The sequence below is a fragment of the Brachycentrus maculatus genome, unplaced genomic scaffold (assembly GCF_059751285.1).
Source record: "Brachycentrus maculatus isolate JH-2025_06_01 unplaced genomic scaffold, ASM5975128v1 h1tg000943l, whole genome shotgun sequence".
Classification (NCBI taxonomy): Eukaryota; Metazoa; Arthropoda; class Insecta; order Trichoptera; family Brachycentridae; genus Brachycentrus; species Brachycentrus maculatus.
Window position 1 is genome coordinate 62,488 of NW_028281665.1, and position 23,635 is coordinate 86,122.

The following is a 23,635-nucleotide window of genomic DNA, read 5'->3' on the forward strand; positions in this document are numbered from 1 at the left end:
TACAATTCAGATGTAAATTAGGGGAGAATATAGAAACGTGTATCATATAAAAACTGTCTTCTTTGGAATATTAAATATTCTCCTCGCAGTCCTTTTCCGATACTATCTACTTTTCAAAGGGGACTGCTCGTTTTCGTGATTACATGTTGAAAATTTACTTTCAGTTTGAGGGTACGGTGTTGAACAGTGAATCGTGAATGTTTTGGTGAATTGTGTATTTATTTACAAATTGTCAATTTCGTAAACTAAATAAATCATGAAAATTTGTGATAATATTCTGGGTTTTGTTTTCAATCAACCTAGAACCTTTAATACCTTAATTACGCCAGCTCCTATTCGTACGCAAGCGAAAGAGGAAAACCTCAGAGACCAATCATGTCGGATCACTGAAAGGGATAAAAGCGAAGTCCCGTTTGAATTGTTCTAGTCTGGAAGTTGGATGTTGGCCATCCATAATGATGAGGACCTCAACATTCTTGATCCATTCCCCTGCCCATGAGATTCGAGAGGAAGGCGTTACAATTTGTCGGCTCATCTTTTCCCCGCTCCAGACTCTGCCCACTCGATGTCCCGAGACCGATTGACTGTGGATCATTATCATTGTTATATTTATTTTCTGTGGATCATTATCAGTATCTTCCCATTATTATTATTATTGTCCAAGTCTTTATAAGTGCCCTTGATGTCACCGAAAATATCTCTATACTTCAAAACGGTTGAATTTAACTTTTAAACTAGTTTTAAAAATATATATGAGGTGAATGTGGTTGGTAATAGGAGCAGTGGAAGACCGAGGAATAGTTGGCATGATAGTATGTCAAAAACTAGAATGTAGTCAGGTCAATAGTCGGAATAATCGGCGGGTATGTATTAGGGAACGTGAAAAAAGTAAAGATTGTTTGCAAAGCAGATTTTTTTTATTTCTTCATTAAGCTTACATAACATTTAATGCAACCTAATATATTTTAAGTATTACGAAAGTATTTTAGCAGTATTTTACGAAAATGTCACTAAACAAATTTTTAAAATTATTATTACCATTATTGTTATTAGTACACTTTTCCGCGTATAAAAAAATAGCGCCATTTCATAAAAATATGTATGCGTGATTGGTATTATATTTTACGTATTAAAAATACATTATAGTATTAAACTTACATTGAATGTTACTTTGGACAATGTTGATATGCGATGATACATTACCGTCCGTACTCGCAAAGCGGTATTCCATCATCCTCATAATTTCAAAATTAATGGTTTGTTACATTTCCAACGCATCCACAGTGACACAAAGTGCTTCATATTATGTCATTTATATAATAATAGTATTATTCGACATATGAGTTTCATCAAGGAATACAATCGGAATTATAAATCGGAAAATGCTGTACCTATCAAATATGACGTATTCGCAGTGGTGCATTGTTTCACGTCTGGTCACCCTCATGGCAAACTTTCGTTACTTTATGAGCTTTCAATATTTTTCCGTATAAGCCTTTTACAGTAAAATATTCTATACCTAGGGTAAATACTATAGAAAAAATTCAAATCCTTTTTTTTTCATCAGTTCGAAGTCAAAATACAAATTTTAACTCTATTTCAATAAACAAATAAAATATACCTTCCAAAAACATATCAATAAATAAAATACAAACTTCGTTTTTAACCACTTTTGTCTAGATACAATACAACGCTTGCGTGATGCCTTATTGATAAACTAATTATATCTACATTTATAAATTGTTAAAAATAATACTACTATCAATTGTAATTTTAAAATTATTGATGAATCAACCAACCTTATATCTTCACCACTGCTAAACATATCTAAATGGAATATTTTTGTACATAATCTATATGTAAACGCTTGCATTATGCGTTATTGATAAACTTATAATTTTTAATAACAATTATAAATATAAATTCGTAAAAATAATATTACTAACAATTGTATTTAGCTTTAAAAAAATAATTCTCTAAAAAAAAAATTCCATGTCAATAAATTTTTCCTTTCCAGAATATAAATATAAGGACACGTACCTACACCCCCCATTAACTACTGTTGTCTCTCATAAATTATTGCTGCACATGTTAAAACTGTCAGGACCATCAGTCAATTTGATCTTCACATTCGTTTGATAATGCCATAACTAGGCAAAACAATTGTCACACTATTACTTTTTTATGTGTTTTCGTTAATAAAATACAACTTAGTAGACTCAAAAATTTAAATCAAAAATCTGTTTTTGATTTAAAATTAAAACATAAATTAAAATGAAGTTCTACAAATTAAACACCAAATCAATAAATAAATAAATACATTACAACACCTTTGTCTTCATCAGGGGTGGATAGACACTAAACTCAAACAGAGAAAAATATAATACATATTTAGGTGAGTAGGTTGGACAAACGAGAGGTTAATTAGGTAAAGTTTGATGGGAGAGAAGGTTAGAAGCGTGGAATTTTTAAAATTTATTATTGCTTTAGGAATGAAGAAAATAAAGCTAATAAATGCTTTAATTTATTTTTATATTAAATATTTTACAATTAAAAAAAATCTATTACGAATAATAATAATAAAAAAATACATTTAAAATTATAATCTTATAAGGTGATAAATAATTTTAAAAAATCATATACAATTATTCCTAGTCTTAAAACTGAGGAAAAAATTTCAAAGAAGGGTACAATGAGGAAAAAATACTTATTTCTATTTAAATAAAAATAAAAAAAGAGTTATTTATATCAATGTGACATTTTTGTGCAAATTCATAGTTAAGGATGAAAAAAGACGTAAGATAATAGACATGATAGCAAATATGATTTCTTTCTTCAAGAGCTATTTTTTTATATTCCTATTTCTATTCTTACAGTATCTACATCACTTCTTATAAAAATTTAATAACAACGATATTTTTTTGTGAACGAATGTGTGAGACAATTATAAAAATACCTATTTTTCCAATCCAAATTGAACGCCCTTCTCATTGCTTCTATCAAATTGTATTTGGTATATTTTAGTACTCGTATTATTCTCATTGCCAGAGGGCGCAATTCGCATATTAGACCATTCCCCATCCCTTTTAGCAACCCCATCTGCGTAAATGAATCCCTTCAAGGGAGATGAATCAATGATTGAGTAAATAAAAACCGTCTTACCGTGTCGTAGGGTAAATGTCACGTTCTTGTGGAAAACAATAATTAACTTTCAAACTAAACGTTTCCTTTTGCTAAAAAAAACATCAAAGGAAGAAGTCATTTTAATTATTTTATCAGGACCACGAAAATATTTTCTTTGAAATGTAAGAAAATTAATTAAATTCTTTTTCACTACATCAAAAGTATTCTTTCTCATTTTCATTGATTCAATAAATATAATTAAATGTAATTAAATGTTCAATCAGACCACCTACTCACAAATTACATAAAAATGAACAGGGAAATGGCCGAGTATCCACACCCGATGGTGCATAGTTTTGACCAAGATAAAATTGAATAAGTATTAGAGTAAAAAAATCCCCCCTGGGACTGTGTCTGTCTGCTGTGCTGGTCGGGGTTGTGGGCGTCTGTGTACCGGCCAACGCACAGTGGGGTATATTGGCGATCTGGGCGGCCAATATTATTTTTCGTTCTAAATCGATTCCAAATATGCCTTTTGACTAATTCATTGTATTATATGGATATATTTTTTACTTATCAGAATTTTTTTTTTTTTTTTTTTAATAAATGCAAATCGTAGTAAATAATTTAAAAAATATTAGTCCGAGAAAGATGGCCATGGTTCCTCGTCCGGACACAGTTCTTCTTCCGCTTTTAATACAAGCGATTTCTTCATTTGTTATTTTTTTGTTTCCTTTATAAATCGTATTCTTATTAGACGACAATAACGTGGTGAAGAAGGAATTGGGTTTTGCCAAATAACCTTATTATTTAAGGAACAAATAAGTTGTAGGGGCACAAACGAACTCTGAAATATGTTTGCATCGGAGTCTGCATCATTTAAAAACGTTTGTTTATATTGAGCTTGTTGTGCTCCATCACAACCCCACTTGCACATTTAAACTAATGTTTCTCTTTCTTTTTTATTTAAATTTTGTAAACATTCTTCTAAATGTGTCAATAGTCGCGTGGTAGTGTGATCCATTAAACTCTGTAGGTTTACTTCGGCACAAGTTTCAGTTACTCTGTAAGCTTTCTTAGCAGGGTAATACTCGAGTTTTGCTTTTTGTAAGATACTGTAACACGGGTATAATTTTTTATGAGAACTCCTTACTATTTCATATTGCCTTCTCGAAAGATCGGCTTCAACAAAAGTAGATAAAGCCTGTGATGAAGTCCATTGCGTTATCCGGGTATTTTTTTGCTGGCAACGAGAATACGCTTTCTTATATTTGGTAGCACGCTTAGGTGTACAGATAATTTCTTTCAACACCAAAGAAGCATCTCTCATCCCGCTTTCTCCTAACTTTGACCGAGTAGCATGGGTGAGCACATCTAATTCAATATGTTTGCGCAAATCTTCAGTTTTCCTTCTTTTGCTTCTCTGACTTGATTCACCAAACGACTTTGATGGTCGTCCTGATCGATTCATTACCCAAGGAATTGTAAAAGTTCCGTCAAGCCAATTTTCATTTTTTATCAAGAAAGTTTCCTCCTTTCTGAGTGCATTAGTCTATCTTCGTTTCATTTCAGACTTGAAATGCGAAAAATCGTTTTTAATTTTCATTGCACACTCGTCAGAAAAATTATCTAATTGTAAAAGGTACTTTTGCAAGCATTCTAATTTTTCATTAATTTTATTAGCATTTTGTTGCTGCATGATAATAAATAACTGTTTTCTAGTCATTATTCTAACATCTACTGGTCCTAAAATAAAAATGTAACAATTTAAAGATAAAAAACTGTACGTAGTTCAGTTTTCATTATTGTGCTGACTCATCTTAAAAGAGCGATTTCTTGCAAAAGAGCAAAATTCTGCAAAAAAAATTTCTATTTATATAAAGAAAGAGGGCTAAGCTATTTGATACAATCAAAATTATAGCCGGATAACACTCGGAAGCACAACTAAATATCCTTTATTTAAAAAAAAATGGGGAAAAATCCATTTAAAGGCACTTATTTAAATTAGTTTTTTTTTAGTAAATATGTTAGCTATTGCAACTTAAATCTATGTACAATACACTATCTTACCTGCTTGATCACAATCCATTATTAAATTGTATACGTGTAATACAAAAAAATAATAATAATCACTGAAATGTTTGCGTACTAAACGAACAGCGAAAGAGAAACACGTGCACTCACAATAACAACAACTTTGCGACTGACCATTAGACACGTGAGATGTGCGTGGGGGGGATACAATTATTGCATGTTATCAACAAAATACTCTATTTCATGATGATATATTTTTCATACACCTGCGACAATGTTTTTAAAAGTGACTTTTGGCCGCCCAGATCGCTAATATACCCCACTGTGCAACGTCGAGTCGGAATCGGATCTAGCTGAGTAATTGAACTAAATACTAATCCCTTTCACTGCCTACACCGGGATACTTCTAGAAAATTTGGTGATGAACTAACAATCTTATATTTATTTAGATTGGCAGTGACAGGTATATTGAAAGCTTTTAAATGTAAATTCACAGTAAAATCGGGATACAATTTTATATTGTTTCACATTTTAATAAATATCGCAACTTAGTTGAAAAAAAAATGCTTAGCAAGAGTAGATCTGTCAGGAAGCCTAGATGTTTCTGTATCAGATCTGGGCATGCGGTGGAACAGCTTTCAATGACCCCCCCTGGGAATCGAACCCGGGACCTCCAGTACGATAACCGAACGTGGTCACCATTACACTATAAAGGCGAACAATTCTCAATGTACAGCGTCACTATTTCATCGCATTGTTTCGGTGAGAAGTGATTCATGGATAATATTGTTCTAAATTTTCGTTTTAAAAACACATTTAGGGGAAAATGCAGCCATGGGGCTGAATGTGCCATCTACCTAAATTAAGAAATATAAAATGGATTTTTTTTGCTGGAACACTTAGTTTACTGTCACTAAGAAATGTAATGGGTTATTTTATTCAGCGATATAAAAATATAACTACTTTTCTATTTCACCGCTTAAAAGGTAAGATTTTTCATGAGTTAGATATTATTCTTGAACTGTATACATATATTTTTTTTCTTTGATTGTTTTTTTTGTTGTTGATTTGTGTTTAACTCAATGTCGTTAGTAACATAGCTCTATTTTAATCTCCTTAGAATACTGATGATATTTTAGTAAAAATCTCTGTATGGGGCACATTCAGCCATGGCTGAATCTACCCCTACCTAAAATTGATAGAACAAATTGACTGTTATTTTATTTTTATTTTAAAGATGGTACGTATATTGCAAAAAAATATATTTTCATAGCAAAAAATCAACAAGAACTGCGGCAACTCATTACAATATAAAAAGAGGTACAATACAGTCACGTATTAAGAAATTAAACAAAAAGTATTCATTGGAGCAACTAAAAAATATGACACTCTCGTTACCATCCATTGTATACTTTGTGTAATATCACTTTTTTAATAGACTTATTTGTGACTACCGGGTCGGAAAATTATTCCATCATCATAAAAAAATTATTAAAATTAAAATAAAATCGACTTACGCAAAAATATTTTGGGGTCGTGGCTTAAAAAGTTTCCCGACCGCTGCACTAAAATAACGAGTACACGAAATGCCTTAACTTCAAATTGTGCATTAGTCACCCTTTGACGTCAGACTCACCCTTGTACCTATTCAATACATCTATCTAGGTTGTCGGTCTAGCCAGATTGATTATGCGTCGATAACCTAATTACTGCGCAAGGGCTGCTCTTCACTCTGAAAGATATTTTATTCTTATTTTATAACAAAAAAAACGAATTACAATTAATGCAAAAATATTATTAAATTGAATACTACTCTTCGAAAAATTAAGTGATATAATATCGCTCACTCCTTTCAAGAACGTCATATATAAAAAAAATCGACAATTTAAGGTTGTGGATGTTTTCGGAATGCCCAAAAAATGTACTATATTCCAGCAAAAGCGGCATATTTTTAACTTAATATTCTCCCGCTAAAGGCCAGAAAGTGTTGTTTTTGCATTTTGAAGAAAATGTTTTGTTTAATTATTTTTTTAATACACTTAATATTTTTCAAATGGAGAGAAACCTTTAGGTTTTACCTAAAAAGATCTGTTGCTCAGTAAAAAGTTCAATAAGTGGCTTGATATTTATTTTTATTACATTGTATTATATTTTTAAACTTTAAAAACGTTCTCCTGAAAAATCAAGTTTTTTTATTTATGACGTTGAAAGGAGTGAGCGATATATTGAGTAATTTTCAGATACAATGATCTTGTTATTTTCAGCAGATATCCCTGTCTTATAAACAGTAGGCAAGCGAAATGAAGTGCAACAAACAAAATTCGCTTCCAGAAAAACAATTAATTTTGCCAAAATTGAAACTCTACATAATAATAACTCAACAGCTTTTACCGTATAAATATATATTGGATGTATTCATCATATTAATTTTAGAGTGAAATTTAATGTTCGTTTCGTGGAAAGTATTCAATCGTCATTATGATATAGGTTTGTGCAGAAATTTTGATATTCATTATATTTAAATATATTGGATACCGTTTGACTTTTTACTAAAATTATTTAGTGAGACGTGCTATTTGTTGTTACAAAACTATTTTATAAAAACCTAATTAGGTAAAAGTAAAATAATTTTTGGACGTAAAATCTCTTATTTGTTATAAATAAAAATATCATTAAAATACAACAGTAATTTCATTTTCATAATGATATTAATAAACAGATGCATTACAAATAATAATTATTTAATATTTCGTATAATTTTTGAGTATGTATGTAGGTATGTTGATGGGTACCTACTTACACAATGGTCATAAATGATAATATGATGGTTACAAAATAAAAATTTGCATCAAAGGATGGATAATTTTAAACCGAAATAAAACAAGGTGCCTTTTGACACGCCGCGACTCGTAAAACTCTCGGTACATTTTATAGGTCGCTCCCACTCATGCAATTCATCCCGAATGATGATGTCATAAGGCGAATTGATTGAACAGTATTGTGGAAAAGAGCACATACAAAGGGAGCTATTATTAATCTGCACTGATGCCTTTTACTGACAAAAACAAGCAATTTAATCACGAGTGTACCGGGGAAAAGAGTTTTAATTTCGTGTATGCAGAAGAGAATGTAAAATGAAGCAATTGAGAAATTAATAAGGATTTTTTTAAAATTGGTCCATTGAGTCTGCATTGATACAAAATAAACCACTAAAAATAAAATGAACTGATTGATATCCGATGTTACATTTCGTAAGCGTATGGTGAACATTACAATTCAGACAAAACATGCTAAAATTTGTCCGAAAATATGGACATTAACTGAAAATGAAGTGCGAGTAATTCAATGCATTCAAGGATCTAACGCACGAAGTAACATAATTTTTTTTAATAATTTTTTTATTTCTTTAATTAGCTTATATTACACTGATAAAAACTATTATTTATGGAAACTATAATTTCACATCGGCAGACTCTACTTTACACATACAAATGAAAGAGATTCTGTTGATAAAAAGCTTCTTTCATCTCACCAATAGATGTTTGTAGTGAAATTGTGGAGGTCCTCACCAAAACGTTAAATTTCCATTATAAATGATTTTAAGTAATCAGGATTTCTAGCTTGTAAAATTGTTACGTTTTGGTGCGATTAAGTGATTTCATATTGGTTTGACACAGGATTGTTCCCGTTTTGTCGTAACTTTAATTAAGATTTCGATAGAATACAGTAAACAAAACAAATAAACAGATGGCATTTAAAGGATTTTTTGTGCAATATTTGAAATGTAACTTTATGGTGAAGATCTCCGCAATTCTAGTTAGAATTTATGGATCCAACATGGTAAGATAAAGACACTTAGGTACCAACATACAGATTCAGAAATTATCTGTATGTTGGCAAAGTTTGTATGTTTTCAATGTAAGTTTTTTTCAATGTTTTTTTTCCTTTTTTTTTTTCTTCTCCTAAACAGGAGAGGTTTGAGGAAACTGCAGCAACTCCTTGAGTTCCCAGTCTATCTGACCGAGATGATTCAGGATTTCGTTTGTGTCTGGTCTGGAAACTGGAAACACATTGCGAGACCGAATAAGAAATACCGACATCCGGAGCATGTGTAAGACGGAGGATATTGTAAGGTGGGGACGACAATGAAGGCGATACTGGAAGGAAAAAATAAACAGAATGTCAGAAGACAGACTTCCACGTATTGCCCTCCAAGGCAACCCTGAAGGACGCAGACCCCCAGGCAGACCTCCAATAAGATGGAAAGACAGATCTACAAAAAGAAGAAGACCAAGAAGGTTATTTTCTCCTGTAAGAGAACGATATATGACTAGAGAGACTATTAAGTTTATATAGAGTCTCGCTGTTTTATATAGGTATGTATGTGTGTATGTATTCTTATAACATACACATATACATATACATACATGCCCGTGTAAGACAGGTGGATAAGATCATAAAATAATAATTAGATAGAAAATAACAAGTGGACATAATATATATAAATATATATATATATATATATATATATATATATATATATATATATATATATATATATATATATATATATATATATATATATATATTTATATATATATATTTATAAATATATATAAATATATATATATATATATATATATATATATATATATATATATATATATATATATATATATATATATATATATATATATATATATATATATATATATATATTTATATATATATATATATATATATATATATATATATATATATATATATATATATATATATATATATATATATATATATATATATATATAAATATATATATATATATATATATAAATTATATATATATATATATATATATATATATATATATATATATATATATATATATATATATATATATATATATATGTATATATATATATATATATATATATATATATATATATATATATATATATATATACATATATATACAGTGGGTAACCAAATTATTAGGGTCACTTGTACTTTTTTGTAATTTTCAAGTTAAAATGAATTTTTTGGTCAAATTAATATTTTTAAAACCTATTTTGTGTAAGTTTTTGAGTTCAAGACCATAAAAACGTAAGTGTTGTTAAATAATTTATTAGTTTTGCTAATTCAATAAGTTAATTTCAATTAATTTTTAAATAAAATTCAATTTAGTTTGAACTGAACCATAATATTCTCAATTTAAGTATGGGCAAGTCTTCAAACATATCTCCGAGAAAATGTAGGGAAGTTATAACCTTACTACTTCATTCCACATATTTCCAGAGAGAAATAGCAGCACTTACAGATATTTTGAAGTCTGGAGTCAATCGGATATAAAGTAAAATTGATAAAAACCTGCGTCTAGAATCAGCCCGCGTCGGAAAAAAAAGCAGAAAAAGCATCACAACTCCGCGTGGTGCCCATAAAATCGGGGACATCTATTTCCAAAATCGTAAAAAGTCTGTTGATTGTCTAATTGTTGTTGATTTCTGTTGATAAACGATGAAGGAATCAACGTATCCAAAAGGACAGTTCAGAGACGGTTAGTTGAAGTAAATCTAATGGGTCGACGTCCAACCAAAAAACTACGCCTGACTGAGGCATGAAGAAAAAACGACTCCTATGGGCCAAAGAACACCGAAATGTAACGGTTTCGGACTGGATTCGAATATTTATGGCTTGTATTCATATAATAAATTAAGAATATAAAAAATATATGTATTTTTGCAATTATGTTAATACATTACATGTCTGCTTCTTGGACGAGTCAACATTTAAAATTTTGGTGGGAAAAACTTCATTTTTCCGACGTGGCCCAGGAGAAAAATTCCACCCAGACTGCCTTGGTGAGATGGTTAAAAACACCCTGTTAGCATAATGTTGTGGTCCGTAATCTCATTTAAGGGTATGGGATGCCTCTTTATCACGGAAGGGACCATGAGGCAAGACCAGTACCAGCGAGTACTGAAAAGTCGACTCCAGCTGAGGCTCAAGAATGGTTCCCTGGCGATGATGAGTATGTGTTAATGCATGACTCGGTATTGTGTCATAAAGCTAGGAGTGTTATCACATTCCTGGCTGAAAAAAACCTTTGTGTTTTGCCTTACCCGGGGAATCAGCTGGATATGAACCCCATTGAAAACCTTTGGGAACTAACGAAACGTGAGATTGCTTAAGAAGTCATCACCACCAAGCGCCAAATGATAGAAACTCTTATCAGAGTATGGCATAATAACCCTAATCTCTGGCACAATGCAAAAATCTGCATTAAAAAGTATGCCCTGACGTTTGGAGGTTGAAATCGCAGCAAAGGGTGTTATTACTAAAAATTAAGATTTTTTCGAAATTGTTGAATAATCACTTTTTATGGTAAAAATAAATTGGTATTATTAAATCCATGATAATAAAGTTTCTAAATTGTAAATAAAAAATTATTCAAAAAACCAAATTATTTGCTCATTAAATTCATTTTATAATGAAAATTACAGGAAATTCGAAGTGTCCCTAATAATATGGCCACCCATTGTATATATATATATATATATATATATATATATATATATATATATATATATATATATATATATATATATATATATATATATATATATATATATATATTTATATATATATATATATATATATATATATATATATATATATATATATATATATATATATATATATATATATATATATATATATATATATATATTTATATATATATATATATATATATATATATATATATATATATATATATATATATATATATATATATATATATATATATATATATATATATATATATATATATATATATATATATATATAAATAGGTCGTCAATGCGGCCCGGGGTGCAATTTGGGTTTGCCAGGTCTGATGTAAGTGGTAGAAGTGACAACTTTTATAACTAAATACTTCAACTGGTTAATTAAGTGGCCTTACTTCGCTGAGAGCTCTCCAGAAAACTACTTATACTCAAGAAATTTATTCACGATCAAGTGATTTCCATTTAATTTTCTTCTTAACTTTATTTAGATTGGATCTTGGTCGTGTTTTTCCTTTAGACCGGTAGTGGCTCGCAATCTGCGGTATCCAACCCCGGCTGTATTTTTTCAATCAAAAAGCATTTACATTTTTCCTCTAATGAAAACAATCTCACTATTGTTTCACTTACTAAAAAGAAATAAGAAAATACAGTTTTTTCATACTCATAATTATATTCATAAAACATTTTTTTGCACCGATGCAATTTTGCATATTTAAATATTCAATTCCGAAACAACTAGCTGTGAGCTCTAAAGAATTCAATTAATTGTTTTTATTTTTTACTTACTGTACCCAGATACGCGTTGCCCAGTTTGGTTAAATGGAAAATAAATAAAATAAAAATTGAACATTTTTAACATTTTCACAATGCTTGTGGGTATACCATATTTTATTTTTGTAAAGAAGCAAGCTGTCAGGCATAATCAGGGTTTAGTATGGCGTATATTCCTGCTACGTTCCACAAATGGCGCTGCCATTGTGGTCAAAAAACCTTAATATAACGTCATTTCACTTCAGGAAACATGGTTCTTCCGTACGGATATTGATTCATTAGCGAAAATTAATCGAAATCATGATACTCACGGTAGTACACGTTGGCTTAATCGTTGTCTTATAAAATAGAAACTTAACACAACAGAAATCAACTAAATGTCATATGACGTTTGGTCGAATCGCTTGTCGATGGAGGTTAAATTAAATATGAAATAAACCATTATTGTATTTCAAATAATGTATATATATATACATTATTTGAAATACAATAATGGTATATATATAAATGGTATATATATATATATGGTATATATATATGGTATATATATATATATATATATATATATATATATATATATATATATATATATATATATATATATATATATATATGGTCCTTTAAGGCTTGCGCTCTTCACCCCAATGTTTGAAATAATTATAACTCTAGAGTTTGTAGTTTGATGTGTCACTGAGCTGTTTGCTATATATATATATATACCATATGGTCCTTTAAGGCTTGCGCTCTTCACCCCAATGTTTGAAATAATTATAACTCTAGAGTTTGTAGTTTGATGTGTCACTGAGCTGTTTGCTACCCTAAGGTGCATGGAATGATGTAGTGATCTATAAAACGTGACTGTCCTATTGTTTCCCTTCTCAACGGTTCAAACGAACACCGATGTATGTTGTCTATCGGATTAACATGTTTCGTGCGCTACATGAGCTACTGCCAGTGTGTTATACTGAAATATTTATTGTAATATTTACAAATGGATTTGTATTATAGACCGCTAAATGATATGTTATATTTGTTGTCCAGGAATACTGTACATAAACAAGTATTTTCAATCATGTTTTCCATATGAGAATAGGTTCATCTCAAACATTACCAATCCTATCCTAGGCCCCCCGCATCTACTCTTAAATAAATATCGTTATAACTAGGCTTACCATACGACCGGGATTGTCCCGGTTTAAGACACGGGTCCCGGTGTCCCGGCCAGTTAAGATTTTGTCCCGGTTTGCGCGAGCACTGTCTATTTATCTATTCAGACGGTGCATTTATTAGATATAATTATGGGAAAACAGTTTTGGTAGCGCCGAAATTTTTACACGGATTGGACTACATCATTTACTAAAATGGGAAGAAATAGAGAGATCTCTAGAAGCTATAAACGAAATACACCAATCAGATGAACGACAGCAAATTAATACTTATGGTCTTTTTGATGAGTTGACGCTCACAAAAAGTTTTTTTGCATCAAAAATTGAAGAATGGAGTTTAACGACCACCCTAACTGAATACGTGGATAAATATGTCCAATTATTCAAATATTTTGAGGAGTACACATGAACACATTGATGCACCTAATCTGAGTAAATTATACAATATATTTTGTGCCTACTCGGGACTCCTTAAAAATGAATCACTATTGGTCGGATGACCGCGGCCGCATGCTGGAGTCCAATGTACGAGCGTTACTATACTGTAAATTAAATTTTGGCATTACATGCAGTGAGTTTTATGAAGAAAACAAAACAGAATATTAAAAACAATTCACTCCAGCGAAAAGTACACTTGGCACAATAACTAATTTCTTAATAAAAAAAAAACTTTTGGCATTAGATTTACAACGGTACCTCTCATAACGAGCACCTCTCAGATATTTCGCATAACAAGTTACAGAGAAAGGACGAGTCCCCTTTTCACGAAATTCACTTGTGACCCTAGACTTCCGCGCTGGGACTCGAGGTGGATAACAATGATATTGAAGAGCTTGTGAAAGAGCATAGGCAAGCTGACCACCGAAATGTTTATGGAGTTGGATCGTGATTCACAGCAACAAATTACGGAGGAGAGCTTGTTAATGGAGGAAGTGGAAGTAGCAGAGCAACAATCTTCTAGCACAATAAGAGTAATGCTGAAGGCACGGGAAATTGTTGGATCGCACCTTCAAAAGCATCACCCTAATAAGGGGGTGGGTATTCGCGCTACAAATTTAATCAATGATTATGCCGTGACACATTTTCACATAACAAATATCTTTAGACAGTTTTCTAGTTAAAAAAATATTATTTGTCACAAATTATTTTTTTAATTTCATTTATTTTAAAATTTAAATTGTATTCGAAGTTGTAACATTCCTTATCAATTTATAAGTAATTTTGTTTAATCAAACGTAAATTAAAAAAAAAATACATAAAAAAATAATATTCTTTCCGCATAGAACGCATTATCCTATTTTACATTTATTTCTATGGGAAAAAGTGTTTCGCTTAACGAGTAAGATGCTGGAACGAATTATGCTCGTTATAAGAGGTTCCACTGTATTTGTTTTTTTTCCTACCTGTCCCGGTTTAGAGCTTCATAATTATGGTAAACTGGCAGTGCACAACGGAGTCCTGGTTCCAACTCTAATGTATGGAAGTAAAACATGGAGTTGGCAAAAGAAGGATGAAAGTAGACTGAATGCAGTCGAAATACGATATCTCAGAAGAATGTGCGACAAAACGATGTGTGATAGATGTGCGAATAGTGAAATAAGGAAGAAATGCAAAGCTGAGATAAGCATTATCCATAAAATTAAGAAAGGTGTGTTGAGATTGTTTAGACATGTAGAACGAATGAGTGAGGAAAGAACGGTAAAACAAATTTATGAGGCGAATGTTATTGGGAAAAGAAGCAGAGGAAGACCGAGAAAAACATGGTACGACCAGGTATGCCAAATACTTTAAAGTGGTCAGGTTAGGAGTCATAACAATCGGTGGGTATGTATGAGGAGATGCATGAACGTGGAAGAGGCGAAGAATGTTTGCAAGGACAGAGTGGTGTGGCGCTCTATTCTCTCTGCCTACCCCTGCGGGGAAGCGGCGTGATGGTTAGTTAGTTTTATATAATCATTTATTAACGCCAATAATATTGTTACTTCATCTAACATAACTACGAACATAGTTTTCAAAAATTAACCTCATAATAACAATAAATTAAAATCTGTGTTCATTGTGTAAAAAGATTCAAGAAGCACTAAGTGTGTAATAATTGCCTGATATTTACTAAAATCATGTATTATGTGCCGCCGATAAGTATTGATTTGAAAAAAAAAACGAAATCTTTATCTAAATCCATATATGAAACTTTGTAGGTACTTCATCTTGTTGTGCTATTGTGCAAGATATGTGGCATTTTATTTAATCTTGTTGTGCGATTATGCAAAATAAAGGCGTTTTATTTAATCCTGTTGTAGGATTGTGCAAGATATAAGGCGTTTTATTTAATCTTGGTGTGCGATTGTGCAAGATATAAGGCATTTTATTTAATCTTGTTGTGCGATTGTGCTAGATATAAGACGTTTATTTAATCTTGTTATGCGATTGTGCAAGATATAAGGCGTTTTATTTAATGTCGTTGTGCGACTCCCTCTTTTGGATGATCCTCCAGTAATTAAATGAAATAAAAGTTTTCTCTAAGAGGAAACAAAAAGCCGTAAGTGTTTAAAAATAACAGTCATGCACTATTGTATCTACGTACATCTTCATACTCATGTAATTGATCGCTCCTATAGGTATAATCAAATGCATAGAAAATACATTTATATTATAACATGTAAATCAGTCGCAATAATTTTTCAATAATTTATTCATTAAAATTACAAATATAAATAGTTACGTATGAATGTACAATATGGCTTTATACATGGAAAAATCAAATTATAAATTAAAATCCTAATCCGTCATGGTGAAAAATGCGTACGTACTTATAGGAGATGCAAAGATGACAAGATGAATATCATCTGTGATTCGAGGTCGTCTTGTCGTTTGTAGATTTAGTAGTTGTATCCAGTTTGCGCGTTGAAGGCTTGCTGGCCGTGATTCGAGCCGGAGTGCTCCTCCCTGCGGTTGAGCTCGAGGGACCTGAGGATGGCTTCGGGGATGGGCGGCGGCGTGGGCAGGTGGTCGCCCTGGGCGTGGAAGCCGTTCTCGTCGGCCGTGTACGTGACGGTGAGCAGTTTGCCGTCCGGGCCGGGGTAGGAGTAGGAGCCCTGCACCGCCTGCGCCTCGTGCTCGCTTCCGGCATCCTTCAGGTAGCCAGCTTCCTGCGCCACGATACCGTTCCCGGTCTCGTACCTGAAATTATGCTCACGTCTCATTACATAATTTCATTACAATTAAACACTTGAATATACCACTTTAATTAGTTTTATTTTTATTTACGACTAGTTTCGAAAGCGACAGATGCTTTCATCTTTTGGTACAAATTAAAACTAACGAACAAAAATATATTTAGATGTATATATAGGTTAATAAATATAGGGAGGAGGGTTAAGGAACGAGATTTATTGTAAAAGGAAACATTGATAATAATGGTGACGTATTTTGAAATAGTATATTATTAATTATTGTTTTATCTGAATTTAAATTTTTATGTATTTCTAAATTTTCTGAATTATTCGTGACTTGACCTTTATTTGTAACAGAGTGTAATAATTTAAGTGTATGAGAGTCAAATGAGTGGTTATTTTCCATGATATGATTTGCAAATTCCGAAAAATAATTACTTGTTAGTCCACGGCGATGTTATCTTATTCTAATTCTCAGACTTCTTGCAGTTTGGCCAGTATATTTTTTATCGCAGTCACCGCAAGAAATTTCATAAATACCGCTTCTATCTAAGTAATATGTTTACTTTTAATTTTGAGTTTCCAAGGATTTGACCCAAGTTGTTACTCGTATAATACGCAGGTTGGATATTAGAAGGTTATAGTTTAGAATCCTGTTTAGTTATTAATCCAGTATAGAGGATTTTGTACCAACATTTAGTTTTTGATTCTTTGTTGCATGCTGAGTATAAGCATTTCTTAGTCAAATTATTTTTTATTTTCTTTTTTAACATTTTACTTATTAACGTTTTATCATATCCGTTATTTATGGCTATTTGTTTATTAACATTCAATTCACGATTATAATTAAAAGTGTTAAGGGGGGTGTTAATCAATCTGTTTAACAACGAATGGAAACTAGCAATTTTTTGTGAAAAAGGATGCATGGAATCAGCTGGGAGGACTGTATCTGTATGTGTAGGTTTACGGCATATACTAAATTCTAATTTATGACATCCGCATGAAGACCAGATTAATTAAGATTATTTGCTGTATCTATTGAAATTAACCAAATTAAACGAAGGACGAATTGCCTCAGATATTATAACATTGTATAAAATCATCAAACCAATTTTTGATGGCCCTGAATTGCTAAAACTGATATCATTCTATGTACCGCCACGGCCTAGTAGAACATCTACTTTATTTTATTGTCCAAATACTTGGACGGTAGCTCTTTTTAATACTCCTATACTAAGAATCCAAAATACTAGTACTTAACGAATATGCCACCATCAGTGAATATGTGCATTTTTTCTGTATTTTTCATTTAATCCTTAATTATCTAATATAAAAATGTTTTGAGTAAAACTCTAATAATTTTATTGAATTCAGAAGGGTAAACCCAGGTGAAAATAGCTTAAAGGTCCAAACAACAATTAAAATCTTTTAAAAATCTGGTTCTTATATAAACCGCCCAAAACTGGCAGAAAAAGGATCACCTCAAGTCGCAAACAGTGAATTTCAGTTAAAGAATCATAAAAAAATCGTCTTAGTACGTCTTTAAAGCTATTTACTGAACTGGAAAGAGATCGTCTTCAAAAATCTAAATTATAAGCAAAGCAATAATTCGAAAAAATTGCAAGAATTCCAAGAGTCGCAAAGACATAAACCAAATCATTAGAGGGTGCCTAATACCTAATACATATGGACAGGACTGTATATTTATAAAAACTAGGTTTCTTCAATAAAGATTTGCAGCTTTTCAACAAACATAAGCTTGTACGAGTGCATCTTCCTAATTTACTGTACCTACTTTACCCCCATTCATAATTCAGACCTTAGTAGTTATGTACCTATCCCTGAGCTCTTTGACTTATGTCAACTGTATTCCACAAATCGCTCACTCCTTTCGAGAACGTCATAAAACAAAAGGAGAACGTTTTTAAAGTTTGAAAATATAACACAATGAATTAAAAATAAATATCAAGCCACTTATTGAACTTTTTACTGTGCAACAGATCTTTTTAGGTAAAACCTGAAGGTTTTTTCTCCATTTGAAAAATATTTAGTATTTAAAAAAAAAATATTAAACAAAACCTTGTAAATATTAAGTTAAATATATGCCTCTTTTGTTGGGATATAGTACATTTTCTATTCCGAAAACATGTACAACTGAAAATTGACAATTTTTATTTATGACGTTCTTGAAAGGAGTGAGCGAAATGTGTAATACTCCTTGTTCTAACAATCTAGAGCCCAATATTGGTCACTTCACCTTCATGTATGTTGCTTGGTTGTAAAGTTACGCAATACTTTGGTAATCTGGTGTGGTGGTCATAGGGTGCGGATAGGTTGTTGGGAAGAATCACGGTTGGCTCACGACATTATCATCATACCTGCCGAGTAAATATTATAGAACTGGTGCTTCTAGCCCACAAACAATTTTGACGAGAAATCCCTAGACTAATCCTCTCGGCATCGGAAAAGCACAGCCGCCACCATTTATAACGAACATAAATTTACATTATGTTATATTTAGCGTTTACACAACATCGCATATGTACATAAATAATTTGCAAATCAATAACGTGCTTAATGTAATCAAATTAACCAAATGGTTTGTTGCTATGTTAAAACTTATTAGTGAAATTTAGTGTGGACGCATTATTACATATTTGTCTATTTTAAAAAAAATGAACTATTCTTTCAGCATTCACTTTGTATTTGTACTAAGACATTATTATATTATTTTTTCACATCTCATCAAAGATGAAGAAGAATATGGAAGTCTGGGCATTTACGGGGCTGACGACCGTCATAGGCTGGTTTAAGTGATCACTTTACACACGTGTAACATTCACCAATTCTACCCATTATTGAAAACCACACTACTCAAATTCTTGGAAGTTCTATATATATGAACCAATTTAGAAACCTTGTTCTTGAATCACTAGAACTTCACTAGAGACATCTATTGGTGAGATGTAAAGAAGCTTTTTACTAAGCAGAAACTCTTATATTAGTATGTGAGGTCCGAATCCAGATTTTGTGAACAAGTATTTGGACACACTCAAAATGTTGTAAGATATTATTAAATTAAATATTAAAAAGTTTTTTTTTTACTACAATAGTTTTATATTAAACTGTTGCGATTAGTTTTGGAAGCTTCAGTTGCTTCCATCTATGGGTCTAAATATAAACTGTTTACATTCAACTGGTCGTGACAAAATATAATACTCTAGTATGAAAAAACAAGTATTTATTTAGTATTTTAAATATTATAACAATAAATAGTATTGTTAATTAATTTGAATATTTTAAATTTATATCCACCATCTTAACTTTCCAAGTAATGAATCGGGTTCACTTAAGAAACAATAAAAGAATAATAAGTAATAGAAATAATATTTTAAAAAAACTCCGACTTGAATTACTATAACTGCTTGATAAACCAAGCGAGGGTTGGTTTTTTAGTTATAATGTTATAGAAAAACATTATTTTTGTTGTGTTTAATATCTACCTCCGTCTATGTAGTTCAGTATCTACCGTCAATCATTTTAATACACGTAATAATGTCTAACAAATCTTATTTTGTGATCGAACGGTTCAATTTATGTTGAAATTTTCTTATGATTTAACTGTTTTACGTAATGTTCATTCTGGTGCCAGTTGTAATGTTCTGATGATTAATAATATAATAATAATAATAAAACCATCATCCGCACCCCAATGGTGCATAGGGCACTGCGTCAAATAAACGCAGTGTTCTCTTGATCGTTTACACATGAAGGAAGGTGATCAGCCCTCCGCTTCAGGTACCAGTCCAGGGTAATATTGAACAAATTTTACAGTGAAAAAATCACTTAATAATATAAAGAACTGATTAATATAAAAAAAAAAAATTAAAAATTAAATTCAGCACATTCTCAAATCGCCAAATATGTTATATAATATGTATTTATATATATATATATATATATATATATATATATATATATATATATATATATATATATATATATATATATATATACATATATATATATATATATATATATATATATATATATATATATATATATATATATATATATATATATAATATATATATATATATATATATATATATATATATATATATATATATATATATATATATATATATATATATATATATATATATATATATATATATATATATATATATATATATATATATATATATATATATATATATATATGAAGAACAAACACTTAAATGTAATTTTTCCTGTAAATAAGATATTTATGTTCATGTTCATAAATTAGGTACTACGATTAATCAAAGAAAGGAAGCAGCTACTCGCGATAATGGATCGGCTAAGACAAGAGGGTTTCCTGCACAAAATAATAGAGGAATCGATCGAGGGATTAAACGCCAGTAAACGCCCACGCACACGCTTACGCCCACGCCGCGAATACGTAAGCGACTTATACGAAGACATGGCTGCTCGACATATGAGGAGCTGAAGAGGGCTTCCGAAAATAGACGAAAATGGCGAAGGAGATGACATCTGTTGCTGCAGACCAATCCGCAGGATTGAGACCAGAGAGAATGAATGTAAGCGATATTTAAATGTATAAACAAAAAATAATTATTACGTTTCGAGTAAAAAGTCTATTATTCTTAAATAATTGGGTAAGTCAAAGAACATTTACATTGCGAATGTGGACATGATATAGTTCTAATACTAATTCTAAAATTGCAGTCATATTTTTCTAAAATGATAAAGCTAATCGCATGTATACTATGATTTTTTAAAAATATAATTAAATATTTTTTCTTATTTTTTTGGTAAATAAAAATGAGACTTGATACTGGCAAAAGCAACCTTTCACTAGGTAAACACGCAAACAAATTATTTTTAACATCTCATTAAAGATGGAGAGGAATATGGAGGTCTGGGCATTTACAGGGATTACAACCGTCATAGGCTGGTTCAAGTGATCACTTTACACACATGTAACATTCACCAATTCTACCCATGATTGAAAACCACACTACTCAAATTCTTGAAACTTCTAGATATATTGATCAAACTCGAAACACAGTTTTCTAAAGTTCACTAGAGACATCTATGGTGGGATGAGGAAAGCTTTGATTAAGCAGAAACTCTTTCATTTGCATGTGAGGTCCGAATCCTGGTTTTTATTCACACATTTGAGAGACGCTTGAAAACATAATTTTCTATTTTTATTTAAGCTTGTAATTTGAATTAAATGATAATGCGAAATATAAAATAAAACATACGCAAAGTTGTAGCTGCCATCTCCGTTATTATTGTTCTCTAGCCTGAGGATGGGGACGTCATTTTCCGGGTTCCTGTGGAAGTTCTGCGCTTGGTAGCTCTGCTGGCCGAGCCCGGAGCCCGAGCCGGCGCCCCCTTGGTACGCCGAGCCGGGGGGCAGGTACTGGCTGTCCAGACGCCCGCAAGAAGCCAGACCGAACAAGACGGTGATCAGAGCCTGTAACATTTAATAAAACACCCTTATAAAATATCTAGCCTTTTCATTGAAAATATTTTTTTTCTTTATTTTATAGATTTGGTATTTCATTTGTAGAACTATATTTTAACTTATGTTTTAAATGTTAAATCAAGCACTTCTTTTGAGTCTATGAAGTCGTATTTTTTTCCTAAAAATAAAACACATAAAAATCAATTTTGTGACAATTGTTTCGACTAGGCATTTTCAAATTAATGAAAATGCCGATTTAAAATGTCACAACTAGGCGAAACAATTGTCACAAAATTGATTTTTATGTGTTTTTTTAAACAATAAAATACAACTTAGTATTTTAAAAAAATCAGTGTTTGATTTAACATTTAATACTTTTTTTTTCATTAAGAAGAAAATATGCGATAATGTATACACAAAAAATAAATTCTTACGATTTTCATTCTGATTTATTTATTTTTTCTTTTTGAAGACGTACCACTGGTCGTTATGAGCAACGAATAGAGTATGATTAAACTATGGAAGATGCGATACTTATATATTTATGTATCAAGCCCCTTCCAATGATCTAATAAATATACTTTCCCAATGAGAATTCTTATAAGAAAGAGATGACTTACATTGGATGATCTGCTGCGAATATCTTTCTCAATGCTTAAAAAGATTAATGAAGGTGATCGATAGTGAAACAACCAACTTACTTTTACATGACTTTATAAAAATGATCGTCCTAAGCCTCAAGGTCGAGGAACTTGGATTTCAATCAGAAGTATTAATAATTACAAATTATTTGCAATAAACATTCATCATGTTATGAATCTAAAAACAAAATCATTTAGATAATTATCCTAAATTCACTTACTAATACTAAATAATAAAAAAATATTTTATTTATTGTTTCGGCATTTACTTTGTGGTAAGACATGATGAAATTTTAAATGAGAACTATTGTTTTTTACCACTTGAGTTACATTTATTTTATTTTAACGATTAGTTTTGGAAGCATCTGTATCTCCAAAACCAGTCGTTAATATAAAATAAATTTAACTCAAGTAGTAAAAAACAAATTTTCTCATTAAAAAATTTCATGAAATATTCAAATTAATATTTGTTGACATATAATTAATATATGGAGGTGTACATTTTTGAACGCTTAAAATATTCATTTTTTAATGCGTAACGCGGGTAAAGCATTTATTTATTATTACACGAACATGTCTTTAAGAGATACATGATTTCAATGAGTTTGGTATCGAATAAAATTTTTCGGAATATACCTTTGAATACTTAAGAATGTTTTTTTTATGAGCTCCGTGAATTACG

At 30.8% G+C, this 23,635-nt stretch overlaps 1 protein-coding gene across 1 annotated transcript; it reads right to left on the minus strand.

Moving 5' to 3' along the window:
- Window positions 1-16,417: 16,417 nt before the first annotated feature.
- Window positions 16,418-22,779, minus strand: LOC148299792 (endocuticle structural glycoprotein SgAbd-2-like). Its single transcript, XM_088275672.1, has 3 exons — window positions 22,747-22,779; window positions 22,107-22,321; window positions 16,418-16,840 (listed from the first exon to the last, which is right to left on the minus strand). The coding sequence occupies exons 1-3, from the start codon at window positions 22,753-22,755 to the stop codon at window positions 16,540-16,542; spliced, it is 525 nt and encodes a 174-aa protein (XP_088131798.1). The 5' UTR covers window positions 22,756-22,779; the 3' UTR covers window positions 16,418-16,539.
- Window positions 22,780-23,635: the final 856 nt, after the last annotated feature.